Source organism: Piliocolobus tephrosceles, chromosome 3, assembly GCF_002776525.5.
Source record: "Piliocolobus tephrosceles isolate RC106 chromosome 3, ASM277652v3, whole genome shotgun sequence".
NCBI classification, from domain to species: Eukaryota; Metazoa; Chordata; class Mammalia; order Primates; family Cercopithecidae; genus Piliocolobus; species Piliocolobus tephrosceles.
In genome coordinates this window covers 51,961,007-51,976,802 of record NC_045436.1, presented here as the reverse complement: position 1 = coordinate 51,976,802, position 15,796 = coordinate 51,961,007, and the positions used below count along the sequence as shown (strand labels likewise).

At 36.4% G+C, this 15,796-nt stretch overlaps 1 protein-coding gene across 3 annotated transcripts; it reads right to left on the bottom strand.

Moving 5' to 3' along the window:
* Positions 1-665: 665 nt before the first annotated feature.
* PCDH18 (protocadherin 18) lies at positions 666-14,261 on the bottom strand. Of its 3 annotated transcripts, XM_023225996.2 has the most exons (5): positions 14,008-14,247; positions 11,355-13,495; positions 10,487-10,572; positions 10,232-10,395; positions 666-3,460 (listed from the first exon to the last, which is right to left on the bottom strand). In XM_023225996.2, the coding sequence occupies exons 2-5, from the start codon at positions 13,179-13,181 to the stop codon at positions 2,793-2,795; spliced, it is 2,745 nt and encodes a 914-aa protein (XP_023081764.2). In that variant the 5' UTR covers positions 13,182-13,495; positions 14,008-14,247; the 3' UTR covers positions 666-2,792. The 3 variants fall into 3 exon arrangements, with proteins under 3 accessions (XP_023081764.2, XP_023081762.2, XP_023081763.2); XM_023225994.2 differs by having other exon boundaries at positions 10,487-10,575; positions 11,355-14,261; XM_023225995.2 differs by having other exon boundaries at positions 11,355-14,261.
* Between the last annotated feature and the right edge of the window lie 1,535 nt (positions 14,262-15,796).

Sequence of the window (15,796 nt, the reverse complement as noted above, 5' to 3'; positions counted from 1 at the left end):
AGTGACTACCATAAGACAATAACTTAATAACTCACTCATCTTTACCTTAATAGTTATCTATCAGTAAGTAGCAAATTTAAATATTTGAGACAGGAGGAGCAATAATTTAAATGATTAACAATGTTATAAGCCCCATCTACTAAGATCAATAAGTAAATCAATGAGCAATGAATAACAATGTTTATAACTTATAAGAATTTGAAGAAAGCTAAATCTCATCATTTTATAAATGATGAGAATTTGTTAAGCAGTAGATTCAGTTTTGAGTTACATTTTTAGAAGACAATTTCCTTAATATGTGATTATCATTGAAGAACATTTCAAATAATCCAATGGAGCTAAAGAGATTAAAAATAATAAATGGAGGAAAGAATGTTTAAGAAAGAATGTTTTTGTTGTTTCAATCTGAGGAAGGGTAGGGTATCAAAAAAGAGGTGATATAACCTTGATGAGAGATTAGGTTGCTATGATAGCATCAGACATCGCAGTTTTCACTAAAAGGATATTGCCTGGTGAAAGGAACAGAAGCAAAAAGCTGAAATCTTGCACTTTTATTCTCTCAATCTGTGGACATGGGAAGCAATAATGAATGGAGATGACTGGAGAAGCAAGGGAATTTGAGACATGAAATTCTTGGAATATGGACAATGTACAAAAATTTTATATTGAATGAAATATTGCATTTTATTTATTTCACATGATTCAAAATAGCAATTTTCAACATAGCTTACCATATTACTGCTGGTGCTTTAAATTAAGAACAGTGAGGATATAAAAGTCTTTTTCTTAATGGTAATATATACTGAAAGGAAGTGAAGTTGAAAAGCAGAATGTATTTAAATATGGTTAGCGTTTTGTGTGTAATCTACGAAAAATAAACTGAAATTCCACTTGTAATTGCAATCCCTCCTATAAAGGAAAATGTGCCTGTTGAAAGAGGTGATATATTCTGTTTAATGTGGTACTTATTTGAGAATTGAAATATCTGAATTTTAGTCACTTTTCAGTTATTTAACTTTCCCAGTGTTTCAATTTCCGACTACCAAGCCAGGGAGGATAATATTCTTGCCTCCTGGAATCATTGTAAGGATACCTTTCTATCCTGCACAATTTAATACAAAATATCCTGAGAAAGTTATTTATTTATTTATTTATTTATTTATTTTATAATTTGAAAAATATTCAAGTAGTTATTGCTTGCTTACTCTTTTATCTTTATTCCCCAAATGCATTTAACTTATTTAACTGGAATATGGCTTACTACTTTCATTCCCATTACAAGTCTCAAACTCATTCCTTTTGAATTGTGTTTTTCTTGTTTGCCCAGCCAACTGAATGCTGCATGTTTATTATTTGACACTCAACACTGAATCACCCTCGCAGGAAGGGCAAGCTGCATGCCAAGCTTTTGAACAAATATGTAGGAACAGGACTCTGACTTATAGACAGTTCCTTAGCTTTACTTTAATTTTTCTTTTATTTTCACTGACAGTAAAATTTTCTGGAGAGTACAATCAAGATAGTGTATTATTAGAAATAACATTAATAGAAGCTTGGTCAGAAATGATAATAGTCATAATAAGCATCTCTCTTACCAAGGCATTCCACACAGAGAGATCACAGCACAATAAATAAAGGATTTCTCATTTGCCACACAACAAATAAAACAATTGCAGTAACAAAAATGTGATTTCATAAATGTTCTTATACTAAAAATAAAAGCAAAAATATGAGATCATGCACTGGAGACAAAAGCTAAAAATGAATAGTTATAACAAAAAAAAGACAACATTCCAAAAGGTTAAAATGTTCAAGTATTGTGAGAGGAAAGGGGGAAGATTCAAAATAGAATGGGTTCAGAATAAGTCAATTATATTTACTATCCTAGGAGAGACACTGACGTAACTGTTTTTATCCAGTAATATTTTATGTCATTAGAATACATACTGTTATCCATTTAAAGGACAGATTCCATTTCCTTGGCGCATGTTTCATACTACAAGGATAGAATAAAATTTATAGTTTACCCTAATTATAACTAGATAATAATATTATGAGAGAAATATTCTCAGAAACAGGCCAGTGTGATGGCCTGGAATAGTAGGGGCCTGGGAGTCAGGAAACATTGACTTTAGTTCTGTTTTCATCGTTGTCTATAAAAAGTTCATTTGAGATAGCCATCTAATAAATAACCTTAAGATATTTCTCAGTCCTGAAATAAACTTTCACTTTATGTTTCGATTTTGCTGTAAGAGTTCAACTATTGGGGCTAGTAGAAAGTAGCGAAAATAACAATAAAATATCCTAACAATTTTAATGATTCTTAATTTCTAAAAAGTTATTGAAAAAAAGTGGGATTACTTAATGGAATTAAGAATTGTATAATGCTTTAGTGGGGTTGTTCACACAACATAATAATTCTTCCCCAACAAAACTAATCTAAGCAGAGCAGTGCCTTTACACTTTGTGGTTCAATAGTACATCAGATTTGAACAGTGGCTAGTTTCTATATGATTAAGAAAAACATGTCTGTCATGGGAGTAAAAAAATAAAATTTGTTTGTTAAATTACACATAAATATAAGGTACAAATGTATTTTTAAAATACAGATTAAAATAATCACACTTGCATTGTGTACATACGAAAATACAGTATTTAATATTCAATATACACAGACACATTTATGATAAATGCAACTATTTGGCAATGCCAGTTCTTTCGGGTTTTTGTTGTTGTTGTTGTTGTTCCCTATTTCCATAAACATGGAAACAAAAATGCTTCACTAAAATCTCCTAGCTCTGGCGGACATCTTGAAGCAGTTTGTTAATCTCTGCCACCAGTTCACTGGCATCCATGAGTTCGTGTTTCCCATCATTGAGGTGGTTGAGCACATTGTCAAAATCATCTTCTTCATAATTTTCAGGGATCTCCTCCATGGCCGGCAGCCATTTTGAAGAAGGCTGCACACTGGAGTGAGTTCCAAGTGGCAGCCCACAGTTGTTGGTGGGATTTTGAAAATGTGTACTGGCTGCCCATGCCGCTATCCCCTGTGGGTAACCCACAGTTTTGGCTGGCAAGGGTCCCTTCCTGCGTTCCAGGGAGTTGGACCGATCCACCTCACTGCATTCAGAATAGGTGTCCAGGGAAGAGGGTAAGAGACGCTGGAACACACTGCTCATTTCCGAGAGCAGAGATGATGTACTGGTATCCCCAGTGTCCTCATCGTTTGGGGAGTCCTTTCCAAAGGTGGAAAAACTCTTCTTCTTTTCACCGGAATCTGCAGGCTGAGCGTCATCCTCAAGACTCTGATGTGGATGCTGCTGCTGGGGTTGTGTTGGGAATTCTTCCCCTGGAATGAACATGTTACTCCTATAATCGGAAGATGGTGAGGGCAGTGGTGGCATCCAGCACTGGTCAGAGTGTCCCAGGACCCTGCACTCCTCCGTGCAGAGCCTCATAGCTGCACTCAAGAAAAACAAGGGGGTTTCATTATTATACTTAGCACGATTCAAAATAATGCAAAAATGTAATGTTATAATAAAAAATAGAATGAGACAGTTTTAAACTATTGCCATGATGCCAACCTATTATTATACACATAAACTGGACTACAATTACGGCTTTAATTTGAACACTAGTTTTATAGACCTCCATAAGTGTTATCTTCTGGTGTGTTTTTTTCCTTATTGGTCAAATAAGAACATTCTGCTACTAGAATAATGAGAAGACGGGTTGATAACGTATACGTGGGAAGAACTAGGTGTGAATGATGAAATAAGTACTGATCATAAATTCTAAAGAACAGACTTGTAAGGTGAAACCTACAACTTTAGAATGCCACCCATATAATTCTTGTATAATACATACCTTTGTGTAACTTTCTCAATATTACTTTAGTTTTAATGGAAGCAATGAGAATATAATAAGCTATAAAGTAATCATACTTATTAATCTCTCTTAAAGATATTACAAATTATTTATTGACTTAGTACTTAAAACAGTAATGAAAAGTATCCTGAGCTACTGGGTGGTCATCTGCAATTACCCTGTTAAGAAGTTTTCTTTTAAAAATTCAAAATATATTGATATTCAAATATACAAAAATGTCATCAAAAGATGAAGAATATGAAAAATTCAATCTTTAGTTCTTACAGATGTTATAGTGCTCTATTGGAATATGAGAGGCCACACTCATAGGAAAAAAATAGATGATATGAGAAAAGCAGGAAAATAAAGAGGAAAAAAACCCTATATATTTGCCAAATACAATAACTAAGCTACATGACAAGGAAATGAAAAGATGTAAACTATACTTTACAAACCATTGACTTATTTCAGTGAGAAATAACTCTCTTCAGTATTATGATTTCATTTTAGAGCAAACAGCAGAATGCAGAAAATGCAAAATAATTCTCTTAGATTTAAAACAACATTAGGTTGTTATTAGCTATACTTATATATTAAGAGCTAATTTTGTAGATCCATCTATTTTAGGAAGATTCCTATTCTTCCCAAATTATTGCTAAAACGGTGATTCTTGAAGGATGCCCATTCCCTTATTAGAGGAAAGAAGTTGTCTATTGCAGTTACTGTGGTATCACTAGCAACTGGTAAACTGCCTGCATACAGTAGATATTCACTACATGTTTTCTAAACAAAACATGAGGAAAATAATGTTGACTTGCTGGAAAAAAAAAAAAAAAAAAGAAGAAGAAGTAATGGTCTTTGATGAAGGAGTAGAAATTGCTGCTTTTCTCTGCTTGAATCTTTGAGATAATTCTGTTCTTAAACTGCAAGAGTCCCAAATATGGACCTCAAGTTTTAATGAAAAAGGGGATAATTTGAGGAACAAAATGAGATCAAGTATTGTGAGTGAGAAAAAAGCTGAATCACTAAGAAAGCTAGAAATACAATGAAGCAGAAAAAAAGTGGAGAAAAGTGTGAACAGCAATTCCATGTGAATCAAGGTGGGGAAAGAGAAAGTGGGTAAGCATGAAGAAAAATTGTGCTATTTGTTATGAACGGTTACATTTAAATATACAAGGATGACTTAAGAATAAAAGCTTGTCTAGATTTCCTGACTTCATGCATTATTACTACTTGGAAATATTTACCAACTCTTTTTTGTTTTAATTTGATGTGGACAAAACGAAAGGGGTTGAAAGTCATTGGAATAATTTAATAGCAATGAGGTTTTCTCAGCAGTGAAATAACAATCATAGTGGTAATGATTTTTTTGCCTTCTTAATTCCCCAGGTCTCTGAAAATGGAACTTAGACCTGTCTCTATTGTCTTACTCGTATCCTGTTAGAAGGAAGAAGAACAGACCTGCTGACACCTCTTCATTTATTTTCTATCCTTTAACTCAGTAGTTTTAGGCTTGGGAAGGGCTTAGTTGTTTGATTCACTTTATTTTAATGCTTAATGATTGGAGGGAAATGATTCATAGGCTTCTAAGAATACTAAAAGTGACCTAGTTTTCTAAAGACCTAAATATAATACACATAAAACCAACAATACAGTGCAAAAATACATTCTAGGTAACTAATGCAATCTGAAAGTTCATGCTCAAAAATAAGTTTGGTCATATAAATTTTTAAACAGTGAATGCTATTTGCAACTTCATCCCAATAAATAAGTGGAGCTTTAATTATAAAATAATAAATTAACTTAAAAATGAAAAATAATAAGAAAAATCGATGAGGAAACACTAATGGAGGGAAGGATGACAAAAAAGTAAGAGAAAGAGAAGAGTAATGGTGCAGAAGAGGGCATTTCTTGCAACTTCATTGATATTGTCAACCTTGTCCCCAGGGACTTGACTGAACACATTCTCAATCTGTAAGTAATTTAGTGCCACAAATGTTCCATACTATATCCCAGTGATCAGGGCTTGTTGACAAGTGGTCCAAGTGGCTAATCTTTCTGTTGCTCCTTGAAAGCTCTGCTGGGTAGTTAAGTGTCCTCTGGGGAGGGGGAACATGGTGAAAGGAGAGCATCTTCTTTACCACTAGAAGACTATGGATTTTGTCACTGCACTGCACCTTATTGGTGGGGCAGAAAGCAGATATATAAGAAATACGTATGCCTTGCTTCTATCAAGCCATTAGTAACCAGGTGATTAATCAGTTATCCATTAGGAGTCTGCTACATGTGAAGTGTAACAATAGCACCCTGCCCTCAAAAGTTTTAAAAAGATATAGCTATAAGTAAAGTGTAGCAAATGGGGTCATAAGCACAAGTAAAGTGTCAAATTAGATGATGCTAAGGGCCTGTCAAGAAAGGAAAAAAAAAGTGGAAGTGAGGCTGAAATAGTTAAAGAAAGAGCTGCCTACAACAAACTTTGAAAGATGAATAGGAGTCAGTTACACAAAGTGACGAGAAGCCAGTTTTTCAGGTAGGAAGAACACCATGAGCAAAGCATCAGTGTGTGAGGAGGATCATTAAGTGAGGAGATGCTTCCAGCTATAACAAAAGATACAAAGATGGCAACATAGGAGAATTAATAAGTTAAGAGAGGATCCCATTGCCCTTTGAATGCCAAGATAAATAGTTCATTTAGTTCAGTGTTGCTGGGCAACGAGTTAAGTATTGATTTTGAGCCAAAAAATGTAGATTAAAATGTTCTCAAAATGTTGTTCAAGCTGTATGAAAGAAAGATTTGACAAAGGGAGGAACTACTAGAGAGTGAATATCAGTTTGCACACTGATACACTAAACTAGTCATGGAAGAAAGGCCAGAACGGATGGGCTTTCGTGGATACCTGCCATGAGAAAGGAGAGAACATAGAATTTTAAAAGAATATTTAAAGTAAATAATCAGAGATGACACACTGATGAAAAGTGGATTGGACTCAATCAAGAAAAATGAGTTTCACAAGAAACAAAATCAAACGGCTATATGAATCATCTTGGTGAAGTGAATGCAATGGAAAATGGGGATTTTTGCAGGCATATGCTTAGTGTTACAGTTCAAAGTTGAATGAGTAAGAAAGTATGTTGGCAAACATGAGCCAACAGACAAAAAATGCATACCGATTTAACTGCTCAAAATGCAGGATATTTGTGTGGGAATTAATAGCATGAATGACCAGAAATGACCCTGTTGGCAGGCAATGCAACATAACATAATCTGTATTTGTTCAAAGTCTAAGGCAGAAAAACAGTTGGACCAAGACACTTTAGTCTTAGAAATATAAATGCTTTGAAAACGGTGCTGATCTCTTTTAATGACATTCAGATGTGGACTTAAATTTTTCTCTACTTGGGATATTTCCTGGGAATATAATTTTACAAAGCACAGGTTTTGTGCCTCCCTAACGTGCCCTAATGTGCCTCCAGAAGTTGCCAGGTTAAATAATAAACTGGAATATGTATCATCAAAATTATATAAATAAGGGGTAGCTATCTTTGTATAGATACTCGATACATGTATTGGAGTCTACAATAGTCAAACATGAATATATTTTGTGGCCCATTGGTGACCTCCTGGTGCTCTATGCCTCCAGGATAGCTTTGACCACATCTCAGATGGAGGCAGGTACCTAGTAAGGCAGAAATGTATCTACTATAATATATTTTGTTGTAATACAATGTTATGCACGAGCAAAATAACTCTCCAACCACACCCACAGTTAAATGTGTTGTGCAAATATGAGATTTGTTTTTTAAATTATCTCATAATAAGTGGAATTATTAATGATGATATAAAGGTGAACTCCTAATTTTGAAAAGAAATGTGATACTGATGGCGCTTAACATCACTCACTAAACACAATTCACTGTTTTCTACAGTTTATGTCTACCTATTGTTTCCCCAATGTCATTATCCCTTAACATATATCATTATTATTGCAATCATTATTATTATTATTATTTACTCCAAGTGCTAGAAAACTTTCTTGCCACAAACTTACGTGGAGGTGGCAACTTAGAAAATATAAGAAAAAGTAAAATAACTTTGACCTAAAAAAAAACTTATAATTAGCTATTAGATTTATACAATTTCAGAATTAAAAGGGACTTTAGGATCATTTAGTCCCGAAAACACCAAGGTTATGTAATTAGAGCAGCTATTCAGTTAACTATGCTGATAAATTTCAATTTCAATGAATGAGCATCATACAAATCTAAAAATATATAATACAATATTGATGTCATGCCCACTATGTTACTTTTCTGTTTAATGAAATGAAATTACATTATTTAAAATCAAGGATTAATACTCAAAATTAGGGTTCTGTCAGGATCACAAAATTGTAGGTTAGCCAACACCTTTATTGCACAAGTAAGAATAATGAAACTGATTCTCTTTGAGCAACGTGTCTGATTTTAAATATATTCCACTAAATTTTCAGAGATTTCTCTTCAAATTGGCCAAGAAAGTCTATGCATTAAAAACAGAAACAAAAACCGGACACCATGATTGTGCAAACAGGCTCTCAGGTAACTGCATGCCTTATTGTCTCTAGAAGTTCCCCCTATACATTCATCCTGTGAAATGTATTATAGTATCTATTACTGTAATAACAGAAGTAAATAATCAACATTTAATAGTTACGGGGTATGTCGTCCCTAGAACATAAGAATATTAGGACACTCTATTTAAAAACAATTGCTACAACAGCAAAAACCCGTTACTTCACATACTTGATTGATTAGTGTTTAAGAGTGTGGGGGTTGTTCCAAATCTCACTCTCCAATGTACATACTGCCTGATTTGAGATGCATTTTCTAACCTTTATAAGTTTCAGTTTCCAAATCTTAACAACAATAACAAAAAAAAAAAAAAAAAAAAAAAAATAGAAGCCTGTTACTACTGTCACTACTACTAATTCCTGGCAAAGCCTTAGAAGAGGCAGTGCAGGTATCGAACTCTGCATGGGCTTGGAGTAAACCTGGGGGCATAGTTGGTAACTACTATTGCTACTACTATTCCTAATATTAATACCGCTCTGGCTACTGCCATCACTACTTCACTTAGGAGTGCTCGAGTTTCTATTCACAGTGGTCCTTCGGTATCCAAAGGGGATGGTTCAGGCCCCCTGTGGATACCAAAATTGGGTATCTAAATCTTCTCTAGGTTACTAAAAATACCTAATAAATGTAAATGCTATATAAATAACTGTTACACTGTATTGTTTTTTATTTGTTTTTTTAATATTTTTTATTGTTTAATCCAAATACTTTTGATTAACAGTTAGTTGAATCTATGGATGTGGAACCTGCAGATATGGAAGGTTAGCTAGATTGATTTTCTTGAATTCCTGTAGCTGTCTGAGGCTCCCTCATGTTTATTTCCTAAACTGTCTTACTTATCTGTGTTTAAAAATAGAGGTGCAATGGAACTAAGATGGGTGATATTGTATTGTTCTGTCTTTCATATATCAAATGGCAGTCATTGATCCCCATTCAGTGAAACTTGGAAATATAGGTAGCCAAAGGAACACACGTATGTATTCTTAAGGTTGATTTAATATTGAAGTCTTTAGTAGTGGTGCTGCTAGGATAATATAATCAGTATTTACTCAGTTCAGAGAGTTTCTATTGCAGAATTAGAGGGAAGAAACTCCAAGGAAAATGTGGTTCGAAACTTAATAGCATCTTTTCTATCTAGCTGTGTACTTAAAAATTCCACTCTTGGGTCCTTGTTTCTCTTCTACTATAGCAAAATGAAATGTTGGCAAAAATATTCTGTGCTTACCACCTACAAAGATGCATTCCTTCTCCTATTTTTAATGCTTGAAGTGTACAATTTCTAGCGTATTTTAGTCTCTGATTTTGTGAGTTGGTGCCCATCACAGGAAATGCATCCTCCAAATTACAGTCCAGTTCACCACTCAGTGCCAAAACAGTTTAACTGAATAAAAACCACCACCCAATAATTTTGCAAAGAGTTGCACAACCATGTTCTATGGCTGTATCGGATGAGGTGGAAAGAAGAGGGAAGTGGTTTTTTTTATTTTTTTCCCCACCCCTTTCTTCTTGTCCTATGAAGCTGTCATGCTTACTCTTTCTCTTCCAGCTGCTTAATGAAATTTAAGAAAATAGTATTAAAATGTTTCAATTTCTGTTCATTACTAAACAGTGATGAATATACTATAAAACATATTATAAATACTTCAGTGCAAAGGACAAGTAAAGAAGAAATATAAGCATGAGAGAAATTTTTCATTTTACTGGTGTCACGGTAGACCTGAAAATAAAGATTTATCTGTCACTACCCTCTTACCTGCTGGAATTCTTCCATCTGTGAGAAACAGGTCGCTGAATCCTTCACCCAGCAGCCTATCTATTGGAGAATCTCGCCCCAAATCATAATCACTGTCTCCTGCCTCACTGTCACCACGGCCACTGTCTTTCAAGCTAAATTTGTCCATGTCTTGAAGGGCATATCTGGAAAGATAAATCAGAAAAAAAAAATTACAGTTTTTACTCTTCAGCATTTATGCTGAGACTTAATAGGTAACACAAGAATAATTCATACCTATAGCTCCTGGAATATTTGTTTCCTCGAAAACTTGGTCTTGGTTGATATTGCCCCTGGTGAAGCATTGAAAGAAGCTGAGAGACCTGCTGGAAACCAAATAGACAGAACTGATTCCTGGAAACAAGCCTCCAAATACTCACAATCTTTAAGCATGAAAAACAGTTACTTGCTATTTCAGATAAGTAATTGAACATATTATCTCTATTTAAGATTCGCAAATGCTGGACTGTGGTGGACCATGCAGCTAGCTGCCAACTATAAATAAAATATATCTCAGAGAGATTTGGATGATCTAATACAACTGACTTTTACGTTGTGAAAGAAGACTCCCTTTCAAATAACTGATTTATTTTATTTATAATTCAGATAAAGTGACCATCTGTAAAAATACATGGAAAATACTGTAAAATACAACACTATAATGCATGTAGTTTAAAAATGTCAGGAAATCTTCCAAACTTGGACAAACATAACATGCACTGAAATAGAAGTCTGAAGGCCTAAGTTTTTTACTCTGTTCAGTAAAGACTATAACCTTGAAAATAAAGCAAGTCTCTACTTTTTGGCTTCCCATTATTTTAATCTGGGAAGTAAGGGGACTCTAACTACATACTCCTTTGTGAGCTTCATATTTATTTTTCAATATTATACATATTACATGCAAGTTAATTACTTAAGGAAAACTAAAAACAGTATGCTAAAGTGTGCATCTTTGCTACATATTCACAATGTAACTTGTATCCTACTTAATTTGCACAGTATTAGTATTGTTACTTATTATTGAAAACATTTAAGAACTAGTAAACACAATTCCTGAACACTAATACCTAACATTGCAATGAATTGATGCAGTTTATGATCTTACCTCAACAGCAGGAGTGGCGTGGGTGAGTTCTAATGAGAAATTCTCTGGCACGTGGTTTGATGAGATTGTCACCAAACTGTTGAGTGACTGGTGACTGTTGTGACTCTGCCGGCTGCCCATCTGCCCTCTTTCTAAGGTAGGCGATGAAGATGGAGACGATCTGTGATGAGATCTGATGGGCAGAGTGCCATTTATGGTAGGCACCAATGTGATGTCCCCTTTGTGAATCTGCCGGGATGGCCTTTTTGGGTGGTGCTGGTAAGTTGATTCGGCCACCCTGCAGTTATAAGATCTAGTGTCTTTCTTTTCACGGTTACACCTAGTTGCAAATAGCACCATAATAACCAACAACACTGCACAAATTGCTCCTAAGGAAATAATTATTATCATGGAGACATCCAAGGATGCCTGGCTTACTGAAGTCATTGCTGTACTTGTCACCGACTCTGCGTATTCAAAGATCATGCACTTCAGAAGGACTTTGGTATGTAGCTGAGGATTGCCTTTGTCCTGAATGATAACTGACAGCTCCCATTCTGTGTGAGGAACAGAATCCATGCTCACGTTGGTATGGATGTCACATGATTGTGGATCAATTATGAAGATATTCTCCTCATTACCTGCTACTATGGCGCAGCTGAGTTCAGCATTCACACCAGAGTCTCTGTCAATTGCCCTTATTCTTGTGACATGAAAGCCACTTTCGGCCCCTTTGGGAATGGTGATTTCTGCCGTATTATTGCGCAATGCAGGCCCTATAACCACAGGAACGTTGTCATTTTCATCAATGATGGTGAGCACAACTGTGGTATTGCTTACCAGTTGCTTTGGGCTTCCTCCATCTCTTGCTTCTACCACAAAAGTGATCTGGCTCACTTCTTCGTGATCAAAGATTCTGAGGGCATAGATGGCTCCGTTAGATGGGTCAACAGTTACATACGTAGTTATGGAACTTCCTAGAATAAAACTCTCCAAGATGGTGTATGTCACTTGCCCATTTTCTCCAAGATCAGGATCTGTGGCTGTAACAGTGGTGATATATGCCCCCGGCGAGTTATTTTCTGAAATTACAAATTCATATCGGCTTCTCTGGAAGTGGGGTGGATTGTCATTGATATCATTGATTTGAACTGTAAAATGTTTCACTGTAGAGAGACTGGGTGTCCCCTTGTCCTCAGCGATTACAGTCAAACTATATTCAGATCTCTTTTCTCTATCCAGTGTGGCATTAGTTAAGATTAAATAATTGTTTTCATATGTCTTCTGAAGTTTAAAGTGACCATGTCCATGAAGCTTACAAACTATTTCTCCATTCAGCCCAGAATCCTTGTCCTGAACTCTGACCAAAGCAACAAATGTATCAATAGGATCCCCTTCAAAAATATAGGATATTTCTTCTTTTCCAGGGGACATGAGGTTGATGTTAATTTCAGGTTTATTGTCATTAACATCCACAACCTTAATGATAATTTTGCAATGGGCTGGGATTGAATTTGGACCCAAATCTTGAGCCTGAACATCAATCTCATAGGATTTGGTGATTTCATAATCCACTTGCTTGAAAAGAGTCAAATGTCCTCTTTCGGAATCAATTTTAAAAGTCTCCATAATTTTGGGAGACACATGACTGCTGAAGGAATATACAATTTTCCCATTAGCGCCCTCATCTGGATCCGTGGCATTCAGATCTAAGAGCAAAGTGCCGATCGGGGAGTTTTCTAAGAGTTGTATTATATAAGATTGCTGCTCAAAAGCAGGGCTATTGTCATTGGAGTCTGAAATGCTTATTTTTAGTATGGATGAGCCAGACCTCTGAGGTACTCCCATGTCTGAGGCAGTGAGCTGAAGCTCGTAGCTTGACTTCAGCTCCCGATCTAACTCTCTGACCACTATGAGTTCTGCATACTTGGCTCCATCAGTCCTGGTCCGAACCTCAATATTAAAAAAATCATTGGCAGAGAGCGAGTATGTGTGGAGGGAATTTTCCCCAACATCTGGATCAAAAGCACTGTCCAGGGGAATGCGAGTCCCAACTGCCGCACTCTCAGATATCTCAATAGGTATGAGAGATCTTGAAAACTGAGGAGAATTGTCATTAATATCCAGCACTTCAACTTCAATATGGAAAAGCTGCAGATGCTCTGTGGGTAGAGTGATCACATCAAACTCTATGGAGCAGTTCAAGTTTTTCTGGCATAGTTGTTCACGGTCAATTGTAGCCCCAATGCTGATTTCCCCATTATCCTCATTTACTACAAGTAGAGGAGAATTTCCCCTCTGCATGGCTCGAAATCGAACAGTAGAAGGATTAGGTAGCTTCAATAAAACATCAGCCACATCCTCCGATAGTCTTGCAATTACTGATCCAACCCTCTGTTCCTCATAAATCCTGTATTTCAAATTCTTGCCCAGTACATCGCGGTTGAAAGATACTATCAGGAGTGCAAAAACAAGCCTAAAGTGCATTTTAGCATTCATTTGGTGCATTGGTCAGTTTATGAGATTTCCCTCACAGAGCAAGTTAAAACAGCAAAGCAATCCCCTCAACTTCCTTTGGCAACTTAAAGCTACATTTGGTACTTGGAACTTGAAAGCGTCTCTTAATAACACAGCACAGCAATTAACAGCTCGCAAACTTTTGTTTTATACACACCGTGTCACGACTTCCAGATACCTTCGGCATGGAGTCCAGTCCTTGCGTTTGTTTGGTCGTTCGTCCTCTTTCCAGGCAGAAGAGTGTCACCTCCGCGTTTTCGCCCTTGTGTAGTCGGAATCCATCTATTGCGGGGTGCCGGCGGAGTCTGCAGTGTGTCTTTCCTGAGAGATTCTTTCTCCCTTTCGCTGCTCGGCTGCAGACTAAACACCCGTGATTGCTGACTCCAGTCTAAAATCTGTACAACTTCACTTCAACTCAGACAAAGCTCTTGCCCAGCGTGTGTTGAATTGCTTCCAGCCAATCAGCGTGCTTCCAAATCAAAAACTGATGGAGTCACCCAAGGAGGGAGGGCGCGAGCGGAGGGTGGGAGAGAGAAAGAGACTGAGAAGGAGGAAGGAGGGGGCGGGGGCGCAAAGGAGAGAAGGGGAGACGGGCTGGGGGGGGCTGGGGGAGGAGATGGGAGCCAGTCCTTCCCTACTCCTTCCTTCTTCCTCCCCACTCCCCCTCCGCCTTTCAATCTACTGCATTCACTTTCTCTGAGCGTGCCATGACAAAGGGGAGACAAATTACGGAAGAAAAACTTTTAAGTCAACTTCTGGTCGCCTTTATTTATATGGCACGTTAAATTGTTCTTGTTTTCTTAATTGCTCTTTCTTCTGCCAGAGACGTGTAATCATCTTGCTTTTCATAGTCCTTAAGTGCTAGTTTAACTTAAAATACCTCTAAGTGCGTTTTGTTGGTGGAGGAATTTAATACAATTTGAAAACTTGCTTCTAATTATGCTTCTCAGACCGCCTATTCCCCACTGCCTCTGTAAATACTTGGGCCTTGCTCCTTCTAGGAGCACAAGGAGATTGTCTTGGGGCTCTGTTTTTAAAGAACAGAACGAGTAAAGAGGTTTCATTTTCTGTTTTCTTTCATCTTTATTCTTTGAAGATAAGAAAAGGGCTATCTTGCACTCTTGATTTCTCTTAATTGGCAAGACTTAAAGGAGCACCTCAGAATTTGGAACTAATTAACAATATAGCTCTACCTTGAATGACTGACTTCTTTCCTTGAGTTTGGGCAAAACTGTTCGTAATATTTCTTTGTCCTGTACTTCAAAAAAATCCTATTTATCTTGGGTAAAAGACACTGCAAGCTTTAGCATGCCAATTTCTACCAAAAGGAACCGTCTATACATGGCTAGTCTTCGCAGTGAATACTGGGGGGACATGGACTCAATAGTTTACAAGTCAAATTTTTATAATATATGCATTATTTATGAAAACACTTCAGATACGTATTTTAAAAACCCCAAAGCTTGTTTACACTGACAAATCAAATGCCTGAGCTGAAAATTACATTTTGTGTGCATCAAAATGCTAGGAAGTATCATGGGAGGCTTGTGCTCTATCCAGGTCACAGAAACTGATATGATATTCTTATTTGAAAATAAGATTATTTATGATGTTCTTTCTGCTCTGCAATTCCTTTTAAGTTTATCATCGTGGCTCCATTCTTGCTGCTTTTTTTCATACCTTTTGCATTATTCCTCAGCTGTCTTCATCCGCTCACATAGTTGCTGTTTCACATAATCTCATTGTCACTTTTTTCCATTTTTTCCCCACTCTATTTTGCCCCCCAGAAACATATAAAAAAAAAGTAATTTTCTGATTTTTCCACTTTGCTTACTCTCAGCAGAGCTCAGCTAAAGTCACTAAGAAGGCTCTTTCCAAAAAAGAAAGCAGAGGAGTCTCAGCGTGAATTCTCCTTCTTTTTAGGCATTCGAAAGCATTTTATAAGC

Excerpts from the sequence above, each read along its gene's own strand:
- PCDH18 (XM_023225994.2), bottom strand. The coding sequence starts at position 13,841 with ATGCACCAAATGAATGCTAAAATGCACTTTAGGCTTGTTTTTGCACTC. Across the intron at positions 10,576-11,354 it reads ACGCCACTCCTGCTGTTGAG|CAGGTCTCTCAGCTTCTTTC; the intron begins GTAAGATCATAA and ends TTTGGTTTCCAG. Across the intron at positions 10,396-10,486 it reads AAATATTCCAGGAGCTATAG|ATATGCCCTTCAAGACATGG; the intron begins GTATGAATTATT and ends TTATCTTTCCAG.